The sequence below is a fragment of the Zingiber officinale genome, chromosome 4B (assembly GCF_018446385.1).
Source record: "Zingiber officinale cultivar Zhangliang chromosome 4B, Zo_v1.1, whole genome shotgun sequence".
Taxonomy (NCBI): Eukaryota; Viridiplantae; Streptophyta; class Magnoliopsida; order Zingiberales; family Zingiberaceae; genus Zingiber; species Zingiber officinale.
This window is the reverse complement of record NC_055993.1, coordinates 104,253,683-104,273,878: the sequence shown is the minus strand read 5'-3', so window position 1 is coordinate 104,273,878 and position 20,196 is coordinate 104,253,683. Positions and strand designations below refer to the sequence as shown.

Sequence of the window (20,196 nt, the reverse complement as noted above, 5' to 3'; positions counted from 1 at the left end):
CCAGAGGTACTGCATTTTTTTTAATTATATTCCTTGTCTTAAAGCATGTTTTGTTAGCTAATATATTTGCATTGTTTTTATGAACAGGTTGGCATTGCTTACCTTTTAGCTTTAGAAAGTGTAAATGGTAACACTATATCCCCTGAAGATAACATTGAACTTGATCGGTAAGCTCTTCCAAAATAGTGTATTTAAAATTGAATTCAAGATTTTGTAATGGTTAGTTTCTCTGTTACAGTTATGATTTCTTGGTTTTAATGTGTGGACAGACTTCTTTGAGAGTTAAAATTTTTCTACTGATTTCTGTAGTTTCAATTTTATTTTTACTACAGAGTCATGTTTTTCTCTAGGACAAAAGTTCTACAACATCAAAAGCATTAGCAATAGGTTTAGCACAGAGCTAATTGGTGAATGGAAATCATGAAAATCTGCTGATACAGCATGAGCTGGATGAGATAAGTCTATGTGCCTCAGTCGGCAAATCTCACAATTTCACAAGGTTGTGTGCCTACACCAGTCTGGCAAGGAAGAACAAATAACTACAGAGAAGCAGACTTATAGATAAGCATTTCAGTAGCCCAGCCCCAGTCTTTAAGACTTGATGCAGCATGGATTAGATGTTATAGACAAAGTATAAAATATGAACATACTAATATTTTTTAAAGAAAGAAAATTAAAATTTAAATTAAACCATGATCTGCTTTATTTTATCATATTATTTGCATCACCTACCTTTGTCATGCTTAGAAGATGCAAATCATGAAAACACTTCCTATAAATTTACATTTGTCAATGTGTTTATTTTTAAATCTATGGTGAAGTTTTTAAATTTCCTCCCATTTTGCATGATACGGATAAGATGTACAGTTCTGAATCAGTCCTGGTATATGGAACAAGTTGTCACAACTTCATGACATTGTAGCCCTATTTCAAATCATCGATAAGTGCGCAAGGTGGGCATACATCAAAGCCCTCATCAATGAAGAAACTTCTTCACAAATCAATGAACTTGAATGTTGGGCAATCCAATCTCTTTTATGATCTCTCTCTAAAATTGCTAACTCTAGGAGGTAGGTGGATGATCAATGGAGGTAAGTCTTCTTATTCTCCCTTTCCCTCTCTTTCTTCCTTCCCCTCCCCCTCATATTCTATTCTTCCTCTTCCTCCCCTGCTGCTATATTGACACAAACTGATTAGTGTCAACTTGTGCCACTGTCCCATTACAGAACTGTTCCGGTCTAGGACTTTAAGCGGTTATGTGCTGGTCTTTTAGACTTTGGCTATAGTCACAAAATGCACACATGTAATTGATTTTAGAACCTTTTTGATTTGTGCCATAACAAGCTCTTGGTAACTTACATCATGCAGGTTAATTGAGAATGGATATTTACTATTGCAAAATGGAATTCTGGATCAGTCAGCCATTTTGCTTTCAAAGTATGGGCATCTTACATGGATTGACTGTAAGGTAAGTCCAAGTGGGGCAAATGGAGCTCTATTTTTGTTTGAGTATATATTTGTTATAGTTTTACAGTACTAGATGCAACTTAGTTTTCTGCTGGATGAACTTTTCCTATTATATGAGTCCTCAAATTATGACATTTTCTCTAGGCAGACATTTGGAAAGTAAACAGAAGGGTAAAGTGAGGGAGTAAAAAGTTAAAGAAGAGGGCATAGGAGGCCACAGAAACAGGAGAAATAAGGGATTTGTCTTTATGTTCTCTCAAAACCTGGAGTTAGTTTTAAGTAGTCAGCTTTGGTTAGTGGAGTTTGAAATCAACAATCCTATCGTTTCTTACTCTTACTATTGTGGGTATACACAACAACTAGGTATTTAGAACAAAATTAGCATATTGTACCCTTTGATACCTAGTTTAATATTGATTTTTTTTAAACTAGTATGTTCAACATTTTCTTGAAACAACTTTGTTTGATACTAATTGAAGTCATTTCTGTTTCAATGGCTTTATCTGCTAACTGCTTTTATTGGAATAGACAAGGAAACACGACATTGTCTACTTCTCAAATCTGCAAAATGGACAATGTCAGCGATCTCACGGACAAGCTACATACAAGATTTTGTTGGCATTTTCAGGTTTAAAGGAACCTCTAATAAGAAATTCTGGATACAATACTCGCGTTTCAGAATGCAAGGAAGCAGCAGAAATTCTTTTAGAGTAAGATACTTTGCCAAGCATTATGTGGTATTGTGCACCATGTGAATGTGGATGTTGGGTTTATTTCATAAAGTATCTTAGTTCTACATGATTCCTTTTTCTCTGCAGAAAGATACATTGTTTTCAAAGGAAAATTCTACTTGCATATATTCATGTGCCCTTAATTTGACTTTTAGCAATTTAGGAGGAATTTCTTAGTGTTTTGGAAGGCTTCTGTATTGTCAGTAACCTATTATTAAATGTGTCCTCTCTTTCCCCTTCTTTCATCTCTTTGCTCACAAGACCATTTTCATCAACTGATGCTTGAGTCTTCCTCTTCTCTTATTTCCTTGTCTCTCTCCTACATCCTTTTCTTCCTTCTTCCTTTGCTATCTTCTCTCTTATGTTCTAACAAATGAAGCTTCTTCCCCATGAGTGTCCCATCCTATTGGCTCCTCGAAGTACCATTGAGACAATCTCAGTGATGTTTGGTACCCCAGCAATAACAAAAAGCAACTCCTTCCATTGGGCACGGTTCTGTGCATCATGATTTCCACACTTTGTAGTCCTCATTGCAATTTAGGTTCTTGTCTTATTTTAAGGGTGCATCTGAACATGCACAACATCAAGATTAGTTTGTATGAAAGCATCCTTGAACTTGCATTGTATATTGATGGAAGATATTTGTTAATCCAAGAAGTTTCATCTTCCTAGCATCTGGATTGAAGGCTGTATTTTATTGCCAAAATGTAAGAGTTGAAGATTCATCAAAGACCAGACCAGATCAATGAAGTTATGAACTTTGTTATATTTATTTATTCTCATTGATTATACTTGACAAATTTGTCAATTTTTCCTAGTCGAGTATGGCCTAAAAATTTATCCTCTTTAGAGTTCCACAGGATGACATTATTTGTTTGATAATTCCTTCAGTGGATGATGCTGTATTTAAAGGTTAGCAAGAAATACCTAATAATATTACTTAGCTTGTCATGCCCTTGAAATTTGCTGTCTTAAGAGCTAGTTTTAATATCTTTCTGGAATTATGTAAATAAGGAAAGCTCAAAGCCACATTAAAGCTTTCTCTTTCATTTTCCATCACCCAACTTATGCAACAAATTTTTAAATGCAAACCTCGTGAAGTCCTTTAGTCAACTTCAGTTGTTGGTCTTTTCTATACCAGAATATATATGGGCATCTTGATGAAGGGTATACTTCCAATTATTGATGGTGAAGTTGGATAAGTATGTTACCATACACAAGACATGCAATTTGTATCCTTGATCTGGTAGTATGCATACATACATGACAGACATCCTAGCATTAGCATGGTGTTCCATGTTGTGTTGTAAATGTTCTTGAATGAGACAACAAATCCTTGCAGAAGAATCTAAAATATTTAATTAAACTTACAGCAGTTCAAATGAACATTAATTCTTTGGAAGTCATATGTTTCAGTGTTAATTCCACATTTACAGTGCTGCAGGTAATGGATACATGGAACCTCTTCTTTGCAACGGTAAGAAAATAATGTTTTAGGGAGGGGTGGATTATTTACCTGGAGAATATAATATATCAAATAATATTAGCTGATTTTGCTTTTTACAGTTGATCCAGTCTTCTTTGAAGCACACAAGGTATGCTCCTTTTTTTGTACGATAATATCATATTGGTCATTAATAATTATTCCTGACAGCTGCAATTTCTGTTTTTCTTGAGATATTTCATTAAGTCAATTGACATCATTCTTAAGTTTCTTAACATAATTAAAAGAAAACCTAAATTAAATTAAAAGAGCTGCATAGCACATGAGGTATAATCCTATGCAGAGTTCAATGGTGTCATAAAATTCATACAGGCAGCACAGATGGTTGTGACTAGTGGTCCACTGTTCTTTATAATCTTGCCAAAGCATTTTTCTCATAATGTGCTATGGCATATTTTGATTGCATATAAAACTTGGCTAAACAAAAAATGTTTAGTGGTATTAGTTCAACATCACAATGGGAAAATTCTCCATGCAGCTGTTCAAATACTCATCACATAAGGTTTATTGTCATTGCTGTTGTTATTCAACTGGCTCTTTTTAACCTTTACAGTCATTGAGTATCTGATTACTTTTGAAAATCTGTTCTCAATATTCTAAAACTCTGGTATTTTAGCAATCAATAACCATGGTCACTTTTATTTCCTTCTCCCTAATTACTAATCTAACATCTTCTAATAATATGAAGCAGTTAACAATTGCTGTTTCCTAGAAGGTAAAGTTCTTATTCTTTGAATCTAATATATCCAAGTTTTGCCTTTTGTTTGGTATCTCCCCATAGTTCCATATTATCAATAATCAGTCTATTTGATTGGTTTTTAATTGATAAATTAATATTTGGCATTCAGAATAAATCAGAAACTGAGTAGTTTATGGCAGATTGGACAAAAAAAACATTTTAAGGCAACTTGCATTGTTACTCTTAGTTTGCTTAGGAAGTGAAAAAAAAAGAGAATAAACTGTTTGATATGATAAGCTAGTGTTTTCTTATGGTTTTTTAAAGTTACTTCTCTTATCCATTTTCAGGATTTGTTAAAGCCTAATCAGGCAAAAAGAGCTCTTCACTACTTCTCAGAAAATAAGCGGGTTAAACAAGGTTGTTTCTCTTACCCATGTCTGCCTTGTTTTTCTTTGGCGTAGCAGTATTGTCCAAATAATTATTCATGAGATCCTAGAACTTATTTTATGCAATTAATGAAAATCGTCATAATGAACTAAAAGATAAAAGAGACAATTTATAAACTTGATTAAGTGAAATCAACGAGTGAAGATGCAATATGGTACTTGATACATGAAATTGCAGTACAACTGAACTTCCTATAGCTATGCATTACCTGTTGCAGTTGCAGTAATGTCTGCAATATATTTTTGGGCATTTTAGCAATTTTTACTCATTTTTGTTAATTTTAGGACTTGAGGCATGGGCTTCTGGAGATTTGGAAGATTTTGGGAGGCTTGTGTCTGCTTCTGGTCGCAGTTCTATTAAGAATTACGAGTGTGGTAACTAAATACTTAAATTGATACCAACTTGTATTATTTTCAACTCTTTGCTGATCAATATTTCTTGCCTGTTATGCTTGCTTTCTCAGTATGCAACTATTAAGAATATTTGATGTACACCAAGATATCCTTGTAGCCCTCACCTTCTTTACGTATTGGTGGCATAAAATGGATAGGTAAATCTGATTAATTTCTTTCAGAGAAAAGATGTGTCGGATTAAAATAAAAGAGGAAGTGAAAATAAAAGGATAATGCGTTGCGTGAAAAAACATATTCTGAACACAAGTAGGATTTAGCTGCAACTAGCTGGAACCAGAAATATTTAATGTGCTTGAAAAAGTAATACTTAGCATAGGATAGATGTAGAAAACAGACATGATACTGGAGCTTTTAGCCAAGGGCCAAGCTATGCTATGTATCTCTAATGAAGACCAAACCAGAGAAAGAATTAAGCTAAGCTGTGCTATTGGTCTTTCCTCTGGGATCCTTTAGGGCTTACCTTTTCCCCCTATCTACTGCATGCTCTTTTATGTGCCGCTTGAGGGAGAAACTCAAGATTTTTGTTGAGATATCTCTCTTCCTCTATATCGATGCATGTTTGAGGTTGAAAATTCATCGCCTATGTGCTGTATCAATAATTTCCAGAACTTTACTTAGTTGTGTATGATAGTTATTCTTAGTCAATGTTATTCTTTTTATGTTTACTTTTCTAATTTATGTAATCAATTAGACACATAGTATTTATCTTCTGGCTCAAGGAAGTGTTGAAGAATACTAGAGTTAATGGGTTAGATGGTGTAGTTGTGTCTAGGTCCATGTTCGTACTTTATATTTGGAGCTCAATCATGACTCTTATGTTATACCCATGTAATGATTATCACATAATGAATGCAATAGAAAATATTAGATTTTTTTAAATTTTCGAGTTTAACAGAACCAAACATAATCAAACTCTTACTGTTGCAGGGTGCCAAGAGATGATAGATCTGTATGAAATCCTTTTGAAGGCTCCTGGTGTATTTGGAGCACGCTTCAGTGGTGCTGGATTTAGAGGCTGCTGTCTCGCTCTGGTTGATGCTGATCGTGCTGAGGAAGCTGCTGCTTTTGTTAAACAGGAATACAAGAAGGTTCAACCCGCATTTGCCAGCAAGATCTCGCCAGCCAGGCTTGTACTGATATGTGAACCAGGAGATGCTGCTCATGTCATATAGATGAAATTCAACCCTTGGAAGTCTGGCTTGTACTAACTAGAGTCTACATCCTATTATTTCATTGTCTCTACGGACACATTCAATTCATTATTCCCTTGAGCTTTGCAATGTATCATTGTTTGTTACCTTGAATAAAAAGATCCAAGCATGATCACAGACTGAGGTTTCCAATAGTTGTATTTTTCTCATAAACTCTGATGTGCATGCTTATATGTGTATCGAATGAAAATTAAATTGAAGCAATTTACAGCTTCCAATTCATTTTAAACCTCACTTGTTTTTGTTGAAGATCCTACCAGGTTGGTAATAGAAAGATCATGAACCATGCCAATGGTCATTCCATTAGTTGCCATCAGTCTTTCCAGAACCTGCTGAAAAACCAGGTACATACTGATGAAACTTTTGAATAAATTAGAATACAGAAATCATCATTAGCACTACCAACTGAACTTTCCTCTCCTCCATTTGTGATGCTATTTGGGAAAACATAAGCTTATGAACAACATCTGGTGGAACATTTAGGTGGGTGGACCTCCCAGTTATATTTTTCTTCCACAGAACCAGATACCTCATAAAAAACTCGACAGGCACATCTCAAATAAAGAGAGAAGGTAAAATCTTCCATCTGTTCTTTGGTTGCAGTTCTTCCATCTCTTTTAGAAACACAAATCAAGAATCTAGTTACTGGTATGACATTATACTTTGACTAGCAGTCATAGCCCCATCATTATTAAGTTGAAAAAGACAAGTGCAATGCACCTAGAAAGCATGCAAACTGGCAAGAATAAATCGCCTGAAATGAGTCAATGCCAGTCAACAGTAGGATTCTTTTCCTTCCATCAAATTCAAATTGTACTACTTATTCCACTTACTTTAAATTTAATTACATAGATTTTATTTCTCCCTTAAATTCTATATAACAGTAGTAAAATTGACTGAGTCATATTTTACTACACTAGATTAAATGTCCTTTGGGCCTCTTATCTATATGACTTCTTTAATTGATCATATTGAACTACCTAATCAACTTCTAATATGTTTTCTCTTCTTGTGCAGCTAACTTTCATCAATTCAAACTTCTCTTTTCATAATTGATCATTTTTGGAACATATCTACAAGCTCTCAACATATTTTTCTCTTCCAAACAGTGACAATAGAAAGAAAAATCTGAGTTTAGAGTAGTTTACAATGAGCACTAAATCTCTTAAACAGATCATCATCACAAACACTCCCACTTTCTTTTTTCTTTGTTTGAAGCTCATTCATCATCATAGTGCAATAGGAAAGATTCTACTTGGCACTGAAATATGAAGGTGCGAAAAAAAATCTCCACCTTGTTTGATGTCTTAACTAGGCGCTGCCTATATATACCAAGTTCTATGAAGCCAGAAAAATAGAGCAGAAATGTGAATGGCAGACGGTGACTAGTCGCACGGCAAGGGCTTTGCCTGATGAGGCAGAGAGTGGTGTGCAGCCAAGGATGACTTGCCGGCATATACATGTGCATTCGTGCTACAACAAGCTCATCTCATTGTCGGCGAGTTTGTCCTTGGCTATATATGGCTCTCTTCTTCTCATGCAAAGCCATGTTGATGGTGATCACGGTTTGTCTGGTTAGCGATGACACATTCTAAAATTCATATGCACTGTTTCTATAGATGTTGATGAAACTATCACAAATTTTGATTTACTTGTTGAATTATAGTTGAGATGAGTTAGGTGTCATATTTGAGAAGAATCCTCTCTCCATGAGCATTAAGAGAGCAACTCTATCAGACTTTGTTGGGCATTGAGGAGGTCCGTTTACTTGAACGGAAAATTAAGGTACGATAAGTCTGACAAGGAACGAGATCTGCAATGTAGTTAACCAACCGTCCATTCGTCATTTCATCCCTTAAAATGACGAATTAATTCATAAATCTCATAAAATGACGCCATTAATCCTGGGCATGTTTAGATGCTTAGGGGAGGCCTCATAATAGAGGTTCCATACCGAAGGACCTCAAAGCACATGGTGCATATTTAAATGTGAACCAGACCAGAACGGTCCAGTGTCAAATATCTGCCTTGCTCGATAATAACCGAAACTTGGAGGTTCTCTTCGATATGTTGAGACGTGCGAAGTATTCGAGATGAAGGTATAGGTCAAATAGGATGGAGATTGTCCAAGTGACATGGTGACAATTTGCAATTGATTATCCTCAACTTCACCTTCATGTTGAAGTTTTGTCGAATGAGCTCAAGGCCAACGAAAAACGCCTGACACAGGAGTGTCTAATTCATCTACGACCATCAAAAAGATCATTTCTTCAAGAGATCATACACTTGTTAAACTCAAGGGGTGTTTGGTTAAATGATGGAAATGACTATGGGTATGAGTTTGATAGTAGGACGGAATAGGAATAGGAATGGAAATGAAATTCATCAAGTTATATAGATTTGGTTGATTCCCATAAATCTAGTAATCATTTCCAAAATGTCATTCCCAAACTCACAATCTAAACACTATCTTTTACTATCATTCCATTCCTTCATTTCCAAACTTATCAACTAAATACCCCCTCAGATGTTCATATCGGGCTCACGCAAAGAGAGAATAAGCCAATTCTACTACTTCATACCAACTGTGTTATAGCAAAACATAATGCAGAGTGAAAGAAAAACTCATCATGGAGGAAACAAAAAAATGCAGGTATTGACATATTTACAAGCCAAAAATTTTGATTGAACTGCACCAAGATTAACATGACCTCTCTCATCTCATGATGCTTACTTAGTTCATCCTCCTAATTAGCTCATTGATGTAGTCCTCACGGTTCCCTGCATCTCCTCCCTCAACATAGTGATTCCTTTTCTTTTTAAGGCCACCCAGAGGTGCCTTCAACTTAAAGGGCCAGAGGAAATTGTTTGCTCCCCTAAAATGAGGGCCGACGGTCACGATTTCATGAACGAGGTCGTCAATACAGATAATACCATATTTACCCAAACCCTGAAACACACAAATATTGAAATATAACTCGAACATGATCAGGACAACATGAATGAAACAAATATAAAAAGTGAAAGAATGCCACTCAATACGTACCTGCTCAATGATTGAATTATCGGTCAAAGGAATCCGCTGTTTGTTTAGTTTTCCATATCCCCTCTTGTAAATCAATTCTTTGACACTCTTGAGATTAGGATACCTAGAACAATACTAACTACAAGTACAATATGAAGTATTGAAGGTCTCACATTCCTAAAGTAAAGGAATATGTCAATACCCATATGTGACATAGGGCTCCACCCTTCGTAACATGTTAATTGTGGCCTTGTTAACTTTCAAAAACACGCCGTTGAAGATCTGCGCCAAAGTATTAAGTAAATGTATGCACTAGAAAATTGCTAGAATATAGTAAATAGGGTTATCGGTATTTACTTGTCTTAGTCGGAGAAGTTGCAAGATCTTTCGTGTTTTCGGATGCATAGCATTAATACTAAACAAGAATAACAATAGACATTATTGTCATCGACAGCCTAAGAAGCATTGCAAATCAAATAATTGATTCTCTAATGGTGTCATAGATCATATACCCTCTAATTCGGATGATGAACAGAAGCTTAGGCTCTGGGCTGACATAGAACCCACCCTTCTTCCTCGCATCCCTCTTCAACTGGATGAGCTCCTTCTCCTGTCCAATAGATAAAAATCGAATATTTAGAACAAAAGAAGATTACTACATGTCTTTTTTTCCCAAAATAAAAAAATTGCACCTTGGATTCGTACTCCTTGGAGTACTGTTGGGCACGGGCAAAGATTAGTTTCCGGTTCGCTTGGGACTTCTTCTTGGCAGCGAGCTCCTGGTGCTTCACCATAGCCCATTGCACCTCCATTTACATATTTATATCCAAATACTCCCACATTTATTGGTTAACTCCTACATTTATAAGTTTTATTAGAAGGTTGTTAACTCCCACCATACGTCTGACGCATGTGTACTTACATGTACCTCCCTCCATTTCCGTGGAACCGATACTAGGGGGGTCGTTAATGTAGCGAATCTATATTTTTTTTATTAGAAGGTTTGTGACCTTTCAATGCGTTATAGGGATTTTTTATTTCTGTTTCACTGGGGCTTGTGGTTTATCGATAGGACAACTTCTCCACAACTTTTAGAATAAATCCAAAACTTATCAATATATCTTTTATCATCTTCTCAATGTTTAAATCACCATTGTTGAATTGAAGTAAAGTGATATAGTCGATTATTGAATGTTGCTCATCCTTGAGAAACATTCTTTAAGCAATATCCTTCATTCTATCTCTCAATACCAAAGATGATTTTGCTTGGTTGATTTTTCCAACCACATTTCTAGTGTTATTTAAAACACTTCAACGGCCTCAATTTTGCTTAAAAGCAAGTCTCTATAATTCCAATCTTCTAATTTCAACGAGTTAAAACTCTGATTGTCTAATCAAGATGATGATCACAATTACACTTGTTCTAAAAAAAAAAAGTGCTCAATTTAGAAAGTATGCATCACTTGGTCTTCCAATTTCATAGAACTAGAGTTATGATCATTTAATTAGAATGTTGACCAGGATTGCATTTACTCAACTCAAGAAGTATGCATCCCTTTGTCTTCCAATCTTATCGAGTCAAACTGTGGTTATCTGATCGGAGTGCTGACCAAGATTGTATTTACTCTTAGAGAGACACTTAACTCAAGAAATATACATCCCTTGGCCTTTCAATTTTGTTGAGTCATGATTGTGATCGTCTGATTAAAGTGATGATCATGATTGTATTATCCTTTGAGAGACATTTGACTCAAAAAGTATACACCCCTTGGGCTTCCAATTTCATCGAACCAAAGCTGCAGTCGTTTGATTGAAGCGCTGACCAAGATTGTATTACTCTTTGAAAGATACTTGACTCAAGAAGTATATATCCCTTGATCTTCCAATCTCATCGAGCCAAAGTTGCGGTCATCTGATTGAAGTCCTGAGCAGGATTGTATTACTCTTCTAGAGATACTCGACTCAAGAAGTATACATCACTTGGTCTTTCAATCTTGTTGAATCATAGCTGTAGTCGTTTGATTGGAGTGCCGACCATGATAATGCCTAGTATACATCACTTGACTCAATTTCTTAGTCACTTGCAACATAGATAATGTAATCTTTCTAACTCATCTATTTTGACATCCACTTAGGTCTTATTGAGTCAGACTTAAGTTTAGTTTTTACTAAGTGAGCTTGATCTATTATCTGAAAACTTTCATTAACCCTCTTTTTGGATAATTTAAGCTTACTATTCTCAATTTTGTGATTTTAGTAAAATAACTCTCACAAAGCCTTCATCATTGTTACTAGAGCCGTCAATTTGGGTTAGACCTGTTGGTGCGATTAGCACTAACGGTCTAACTCAGGTTTTGATGAATGACAAATCGGGTTAAGTTAGGTTTGTTGTGATCTAACACTCTGATCGAGTGTGCAGACGAAGTCCAGACAGGTCGACGGGCTTACCAAATATCTGGCACGAAGTCCAGTTAGCACTAACGGTCTAACTCAGGTTTTGATGAATGAAAAATCAGGTTAAGTTAGGTTTGTTGTGATCTAACACTTTGACCGAGTGTGCAGACGAAGTCCAGACAGGTCGCCTGGCTGACCAGATGTCTGGCACGAAGTCTAGCTAGGTCGACGGGCTGACCGGATAGCTGGCGAGAAGTCCAAGCGGGTCGACGTGCTAACCGGACGCTTGGCGAGAAGTCCAGACGGGTCGAAGGGCTGACCGGACGTCTGACAGGTAAGTAAGGTAAGTCACTGGAGGGGAGTGACTGTGAGGACGCGTTCCCGGGAAGGGGACATTAGGCGTCAATCCGACTTAGATCCATTTCGGATATCTAAGTTGAGATCGTGACTAGATTTCGGTCTCGGAAAGACGAAATCTAAGTCATACTTTTTATGTCAAACTTATAAACTGTGCTAACACTTTGTTTTGCAGGATATACACCATTTATTTGCCTCGGACTAACCTTGTCTTGCAGGAAAGCTGGTTTCTGGAGAAAGGTGGTCCGGGCGCCCGGGAGGCAAAACTCATCCTGATCGCGCGTCGCCACGTGGAGCTTGCTGGTTGGACCTGCCACGTCCCACCAGGGCGCCCGGAAGGGATCCAGGCGCCCCAAGCCTCCTATATAAGGAGGGTCAAAGGCGGAGCACAAAAAAAACACAACTTAGAACTCTCATACTGCTTGCTCTGCTGCTCTACGCTCCAGCGACGCTAACGAAGCTCCGACAACTCGCTCCTGTTCTTTTAATTTTCCTCCCTTGTCGGTATAGCTTGGTTTTATTTTTCATTAGCACTTCTGTACTTAACTTACTGTAATCAAATATTCGAACTGCTAGTGGATTGCCCAACGAAAGCACTCGACGAGTGCGGGCCTTGGAGTAGGAGTCGACACAGGCTTCGAACCAAGTAAAACCGAACTGTGTTAGCCTTGCCTTGATTTCCTACTTTGTCTTTACTCTATTTCCGCTGTGCGCTTAACTCTTTTCGAACGAAAGTTTTAATCGATATTCACCCGCCCTCTATCGAAACATCACAATCCAACAAGTGGTATCAGAGCGGGTACCGCTCTGATTTGGTGCAACCACCAATCAGAAAAGGGGGTAAAATATTTTTTAGTTTTTTTTCGGCTTTCATTTTTACGATTAATATCATTGCCTTTTTTTGAAAAGTTTTTTTTAGCAATTAAATCTAAATTGGTGCAACACCAATTTAGATCTTTCTACTATTTTTTTTTTCTCTTTTTCCGCACTACTAATCCAAGACCGAGTCCTGGGACTTTGTGTCTATTTGTTTACTTGTGTACAGGACTAAAATGTCACAGCTTGAAGGATTCAGCACAGTGCGTCCTCCCCTCTTCAACGGGGATGACTTCCCGTATTGGAAGAACAGAATGGAAGTCTATCTCAAAACGGACTTCGACCAGTGGATGAGCATCACCAGACCCTACAAAATACCAGTAGACAGTTCCGGAAATCTACTGGATCCAGAAGATTAGACGTCAGACCTAAAGAAGAAGGCGTCAACAGAAAACAAGGCAATCAACACCCTACAGTGCGGATTGACCAGAGAAGAACTAAATCGGGTCGGACCACATAAGAACGCCAAAGAACTGTGGGACAAACTGATCGAGCTGCACGAAGGAACGAGCGATGCTAAGGTAACAAAACAAAACTTATTATTAAATAAAATATTTAATATAAAAATGTAGGAAGGAGAAACTGCAAGTCAACTTCACGCGAGGATCAAGGACATCCTCAATGGGCTCCACGCCATCGGCCACCAAATGGAGAACCGGGACTTGATAAGGTATCCATTAAACGCATTTCCACGTAATAGCTTGTGGGCATCTATCGTAGATGCCTATAAAATTTCTAAGAATTTATCGAAACTTAAATTAGAAGAGTTTTTTTATGAATTAGAACTACACGAACAAACTAACGTCGGGGCCGAGAAAGGAATTGCTTTGTTTGCAGGTCCCTCCAAAGAAAAGAAGAACAAGCCTGAGCCTGAAGCAGATTCTGACCAGGACTCTGAAGATGAAGAGCACCTGGTGAACTTGGTAAGGAAAATGTTCACCAGGAGAAAGAGAAGCTTCAGCAAGAAAGACCTTCAGAAAATCAACTCCCCCGAATCAAGGAGCATGACGTGCTTCGGATGCAACAAAAAGGGTCACTACAAGAACGAGTGTTCGAAACTGAAGAACGACAAACCGAAGCTGATTGAAAAGAAGGCGCTCAAAGCGATGTGGGGCGACACTTCCTCGGACGAATCGGAAGCCGAAGAAAAAAAGAACCAGAGTTACCTCGCGCTGATGGCCCACGAAGAAGAATCAGAGGATGAATCGGAAGATGGGTCTGAACCCGAATCGAGCCACGAGTCTGTACTCATTTCCGAAGGTTCCGAAGAGGGAACTAGGTGGATCTTGGACAGTGGTTGCTCCAAACATATGACTGGAGATCACACCAAGTTCACTCAGCTTACTTACAAAAAAGGTAGATCCGCTACCTTAGCGGCCCCCCTAGTGCCGGCCCCACGGATATGGAGGGAGGTTCATGCAGGTACACAGGCCATAGGCGCATGGCGGGGTAAACACTCAGCTTACTTACAAAAGCCTAGGAACAGTTGCCTTTGGAAATAATGGCAAACTAAAGGTAATTGGCATAGGTAATATTGAACTACAACTTGACTTTATCATTACAAATGTATTACTCGTTGAAAATTTCAAGTATAATCTGCTAAGTATCAGTCAATTGTGTGACACTAGATATAAGATTAGGTTCTTATCTACAGAATGCTTAATCAAACACATAGATAACCCTAACATAAGCCTGAAAGGGTTTAGAAAAGACAACATCTATGCAATCAACTTAACCACTTCTTCAATTAAGTGCTATTTAACACAAAAAGAAGAAACCTAGTTATGGCATAGAAGAATGTCACACACGAATTTCAGAAATATAAGCAGACTAAATGGATTAGTTAAAGGATTACCAAAATTAGCTAACTTAGATTCAACCATATGTAATGTTTGTCAACAAGGTAAGCAAACAAAATCCACCCACAAACCAACTCAATTTTGGAACTTCTACACCTAGACCTATTTGACTCCCATGGAGTCAAATCAATAAATGGAAGCTTATACTGTCTAATAATAATAGATGACTACTCTAGGTTCACTTGGGTAAAATTCTTAAAAAATAAGGATGAAACTTTTGAATTTTTTTCAAACTTTTGCAAACAAGTTGAAAATGAAAAGGACCTTAAAATTAAAAGAATTAGAAGTGATAACGGGGGAGAGTTTAAAAATTATAACTTTACCAAATTCTGTCTTGAAAATGGCTACCATCACGAATTTTCGTGCCCTAAAACCCCCCAACAAAATGGGATTGTAGAAAGAAAAAATAGAACCTTACTTGTGTTGGTGCGGTTAGCACTAACGATTTAACCCAGGTTTTGATGAATGACAAATCAGGTTAAGTTAGTCTGTTGTTGTCTGACACTTTGATAAAGTGCGCAGGAGAAGTCCAGACAGGTAGACGGGCCGACCAGATGTTTGGCACGAAGTCCAGCTAGGTCGACGGGCTGACCGGATAGCTGGCGAGAAGTCCAAGCGGGTCGACGGGCTGACCGGACGCTTGGCGAGAAGTCCAGCTAGGTCGACGGTGAGAAGTCCAGACGGGTCGAAGGGCTGACCGGACGTCTGGCAGGTAAGTAAGGTAAGTCACTGGAGGGGAGTGACTGCGAGGACGCGTTCCCGGGAAGGGAACATTAGGCGTCGATCCGGCTTAGATCCATTTCGGATATCTAAGTCGAGATCGTGACTAGATTTCGGTCTCGGAAAGACGGAATCTAAGTCATACTTTGCTTATCTATAAAACTGTGCTAACAATCTTTGCTGCAGGGTACATCTTGCCTCGGACTAACCTTTTCTTGCAGGAGAAGGACTTTCTAGAGAAGAGGGGTCCGGGCGCCCGGAGGGGATCCGGGCGCCCGGAGGCAAGTTTTATCCCCAGGACGACGTTGACACTTGGAGCATGCTGGTTGGGAGTGTTACGTCACATTTCAGGCGCCCGGAGCAGCATATAAAAGAAGCCCCAGGCAGGAGCTTCAATATATCTGCTTTCTGAGAACTCTGAGCTCAATCACTCTGCTACTCTGCGCTCTAACGACGTTCACAAAGCTTCGACGACTCACTCCGGTTTCCTTTAATTCATTAGTTGTCGGTATAGCTTTGTTTTTCTTTCATTAGCAATATTTGTACGTAAATTGTAATTATCCGAATTGCTAGTGAATTGCCCAACGAAAGTACTCAAGGAGTACGGGCCTTCGAGTAGGAGTCGTCACAGGCTCCGAACGAAGTAAAATCACCGTGTATCTACTTTACTGTTCCGCTGCGTTTTAACTCGAGATTTTCGAATCGATATTCACCCCCCCCCTCTATCGAATTCAACGGTCTTACAAGTGGTATCAGAGCAAGGTTCTGCTCTGATTTGGTGCAACCACCAAACAGATAGGGGGTGAATTTTTTTTTAAAAACTGATATTATTATCTTTTTGGAAGATTTTTTTCATTTAAAATCTAAATTGGTGCAACACCAACTTAGAGTTTCTGTTTCTCCAGCACTGCTAATCCAAGACGAAGTCTTGGGATATTTTTCCAGTTAATTTCGTGTGTGTAGGTTATAATGTCTCAACAAGAAGGCTTCAGCACAGTACGTCCTCCTCTATTCAACGGGGATGACTTTTCGTACTGGAAGAGGAGAATGGAGGTCTACATGAAGACAGACTACGACCAATGGATGAGCGTCACAAAGGCTTACAAAATTCCAGTAGACAACTCCGGGAACGTACTAGACCCTGAAGACTGGACAAATGATGTGAAGAAAAAGGCATCAATTGAAAACAAAGCCATCAATACACTACACTGCGGACTAACACGAGAAGAACTGAACCGGGTCGGACCGCATCAAAACGCTAAGGAGCTTTGGGATAAACTGATCGAGCTGCACGAAGGAACAAGCGACGCGAAGGTAACAAAGAGAGATTTGCTGTTAAATAGAATTTTTAATATAAAAATGCAGGAAGGAGAAACGGCAAGTCAGCTCCACGCAAGGGTCAAAGATATCCTCAACGGTCTCCACGCGATAGGCCACCAAATGGAGAACCGAGACTTAATCAGGTACGCGTTAAATGCTTTTCCGCGAAACAATTTGTGGGCATCAATCGTAGATGCCTACAAAATTTCAAAAAATTTATCTAAATTAAAATTGGACGAACTCTTTTGTGAATTAGAACTTCATGAGCAAACTAACGCCGGGGTCGAGAAAAGTGTAGCTTTATTTGCAGGTTCCTCTAAAGAAAAGAAGAACAAGCCCGAATCCGAAGAAGATTCCGATCAAAACTCTGAAGACGAAGAACACCTGGTGAACCTGGTAAGGAAAATGTTCACCAGGAAAAAGAGAAGCTTCAGCAAACAGGATCTTCAGAAGATCAGTTCGCCAGCCGACTCAAGAAATGTCACATGTTTCGGATGTAACAAAAAGGGGCACTACAAGAACGAATGCCCAAGATTGAAACTTGACAAACCAAAGTCAACAAAGAAGAAAGCCCTCAAAGCAACATGGGACGATTCCTCCTCAGACGAATCGGAAGGAGAAAAGCACCAAAGTCACCTCGCGCTGATGGCTCGCGAAGCTGAAACGGAAGACGAATCAGAGGAATCGGAAGACGGGTCCGAACCCGAATCGAGCCACGAGTCCGTACTCGTTTCCGAAGGTTCCAAAGAGGTATACCTAAACTTAAATCGTAAATTCTTTAGAATTATCTCGTGTTTGAATAAAAAATTAGTTAAATTGGAAAATAAAAATAAATCGCTTCTTGAGGAAAATCAAAACCTCAAGGAACAATTAAAAAATTCGAATCCAACTCAAGATCGAACACTTGAGGAGGAGAATTTATCATTAAAAAATGAACTTAATAAGTTAAAGGAAATGTTGGAAAAATTCACAACAAGATCTAAAAATTTAGATTTAATTCTAAATAACCAAAAGGCATGCTATAATAAAACTGGACTTGGATATAAGTCAAACTCAAACAAAACCTTTAAATCATTATTAACCCAACACAAAGCAACTAAACAAGCTTGGGTCCCGAAAGCGTGCTTAACCACGCAAGTAGGACTTAATCAATTCTATATACCTAAAGAAAAAAATACATTTTATAAATAAATCAAACCAAAATCCAAAATACAAACCTAAATCAAATTCAAAATCTAAACAGTTTAAGAAACAACAAAATTATCACCAAGTTAACTATAACTATAAAAAGAATCGACACAAGCCTAAAATTAAAACTTAAATTAATGGCCAATAATTCAGGGGGAGGCTCCAGAATAGCTGGCACCTCCAAAACTAACTTACCCGACAGGGTAACCCAAAACTAACAAACCCGGCAGGGCAATTAGAATTAGAGACCAAGTTTAACTTGAATCATGGTATTGGTGAAATTTTTGGATGATAGTACGTTAGGGAAACTTGGGCATCGCATGTCTAGAAAGATATGGTTTCGATCTGGTGCATTTGGCCAAGTGGAACTAACCGAAGCTACCCTTAAATGAATCCTAACCAGTTAGACCAAGATTTAGTACTAAGTTCCGTGGATAGAACTATTCGGAAAACCTCGAAAGGTTGGTTACTCCTAATGATGTCCTTGTGACTCACCAAGCTTAGAAGTTTATCCGAAGAATGCCTATTTGTGGAAACCAAAGCTAAGTCTGAATCTAACACAAGTTAAACCAAAAGTCTGTAATCAAACCAATTTCATCTCACAAAATCATAGGATTTCCTGATTGATAATATAGTTCGGGTGAGATGAATAAAGCTTTAAAAAATTTAATTTTAACTTAAAAAAAAAAAATAATTTCAAAATTTTAATTTTAACTTAAAAATTAATTTTAAATTAAAAAAATTTAATTTCAAAATTTTAATTTTAATTTTAAAAAAAAAAATTAATTTCAAAATTTTAATTTTAATTTAAAAATTAATTTCAAAATTTTAATTTTAACTTAAAAAAAAAAAATTTAATTTCAAAATTTTTTAAATTAATTTCAAAATTTTAATTTTAATTTAAAAAAATTAATTTCAAAATTTTAATTTTAATTTTAACTCAAAAAAAAAAATTAATTTCAAAATTTTTTAAATTAATTTCAAAATTTTAATTTTAATTTAAAAAATTAATTTCAAAATTTTAATTTTAATTAATTTCAAATTTTTAATTTTAACTTAATTTCAAAATTTTAATTTTAATTTAAAAATTAATTTCAAAATTTTAACTTAAAAATTAATTTCAAAATTTTAATTTTAACTTAAAAATTAATTTCAAAATTTTAATTTTAACTTAAAAAATTAATTTCAAAATTTTAATTTTAATTTAAAAATTAATTTCAAAATTTTAATTTTAACTTAAAAATTAATTTCAAAATTTTAACTTAAAAATTAATTTCAATTTTAATTTTAACTTAAAAATTAATTTCAAAATTTTAATTTTAACTTAAAAATTAATTTCAAAATTTTAATTTAAAAATTAATTTCAAAATTTTAATTTTAATTTAAAAATTAATTTCAAAATTTTAATTTTAACTTAAAAATTAATTTCAAAATTTTAATTTTAATTTCAAAATTTTAACTTAAAAAATTAATTTCAAAATTTGTAATTTTAATTTAAAAATTAATTTCAAAATTTTAACTTTAAACTTAATTTCAAAATTTTATTCAAACTTAAACTTCAAACCTAAAAAAAAAAAAAAAAAAAAAAAATCAAAAACCAGGGGCGGGCGCCCGGAATCCCGGGCGCCCGGAATCCCCTATAAATAAGGGGCAGCAGGCGCCCCCAACCTTTGCACCACCAACTTTTCTCTTTTGCTAAGGTTCACTCCGAACCTCCGCGCGGAAGTATTTTAACTAAAATTTTCTAGCGGTGAAGACGCTGTTGCGATTCAACCGAGGTCGTCATATCTTTATTTGTCGATGGCTCCTCGGTAAAATTTCTTTCCCTCCTAAAATGTTATTAGAATTTGTCCTCCTATTGTGTTCTTAGAATATTTTCTTATATATACAGTAGGAAACGAACAAACACTGGTGCTGGACCCTCCAATGCTAGCACAGACCCTAGGTTTCCCACAGATGAACTTAGGATTAAGTTTGAGTCAACTATCTATAAGGCCATTAGAAC

General features: G+C 36.7%; 2 protein-coding genes across 2 annotated transcripts in view; one reads left to right on the top strand and one right to left on the bottom strand.

Moving 5' to 3' along the window:
• Positions 1 to 6,584, top strand: part of LOC121975853 (galacturonokinase-like) — a 28,563-nt gene extending 21,979 nt beyond the window's left edge. Inside the window, exons 8-15 of the mRNA XM_042527745.1 lie at positions 88 to 167; positions 1,369 to 1,468; positions 1,996 to 2,177; positions 3,635 to 3,675; positions 3,765 to 3,793; positions 4,729 to 4,798; positions 5,113 to 5,202; positions 6,169 to 6,584. Of these exons, the coding sequence (XP_042383679.1) occupies positions 88 to 167; positions 1,369 to 1,468; positions 1,996 to 2,177; positions 3,635 to 3,675; positions 3,765 to 3,793; positions 4,729 to 4,798; positions 5,113 to 5,202; positions 6,169 to 6,413 (837 nt within the window). The 3' untranslated portion in view covers positions 6,414 to 6,584. The remainder of the gene's footprint in view (positions 1 to 87; positions 168 to 1,368; positions 1,469 to 1,995; positions 2,178 to 3,634; positions 3,676 to 3,764; positions 3,794 to 4,728; positions 4,799 to 5,112; positions 5,203 to 6,168) is intronic.
• A 2,602-nt stretch (positions 6,585 to 9,186) lies between these two features.
• On the bottom strand, positions 9,187 to 10,289 carry LOC121978498 (60S ribosomal protein L7-4-like). Its single transcript, XM_042530839.1, has 6 exons — positions 10,170 to 10,289; positions 9,990 to 10,087; positions 9,835 to 9,892; positions 9,680 to 9,759; positions 9,499 to 9,601; positions 9,187 to 9,402 (listed from the first exon to the last, which is right to left on the bottom strand). Exons 1-6 carry the CDS (start codon positions 10,287 to 10,289, stop codon positions 9,187 to 9,189), a joined length of 675 nt encoding a protein of 224 aa, XP_042386773.1.
• Positions 10,290 to 20,196: the final 9,907 nt, after the last annotated feature.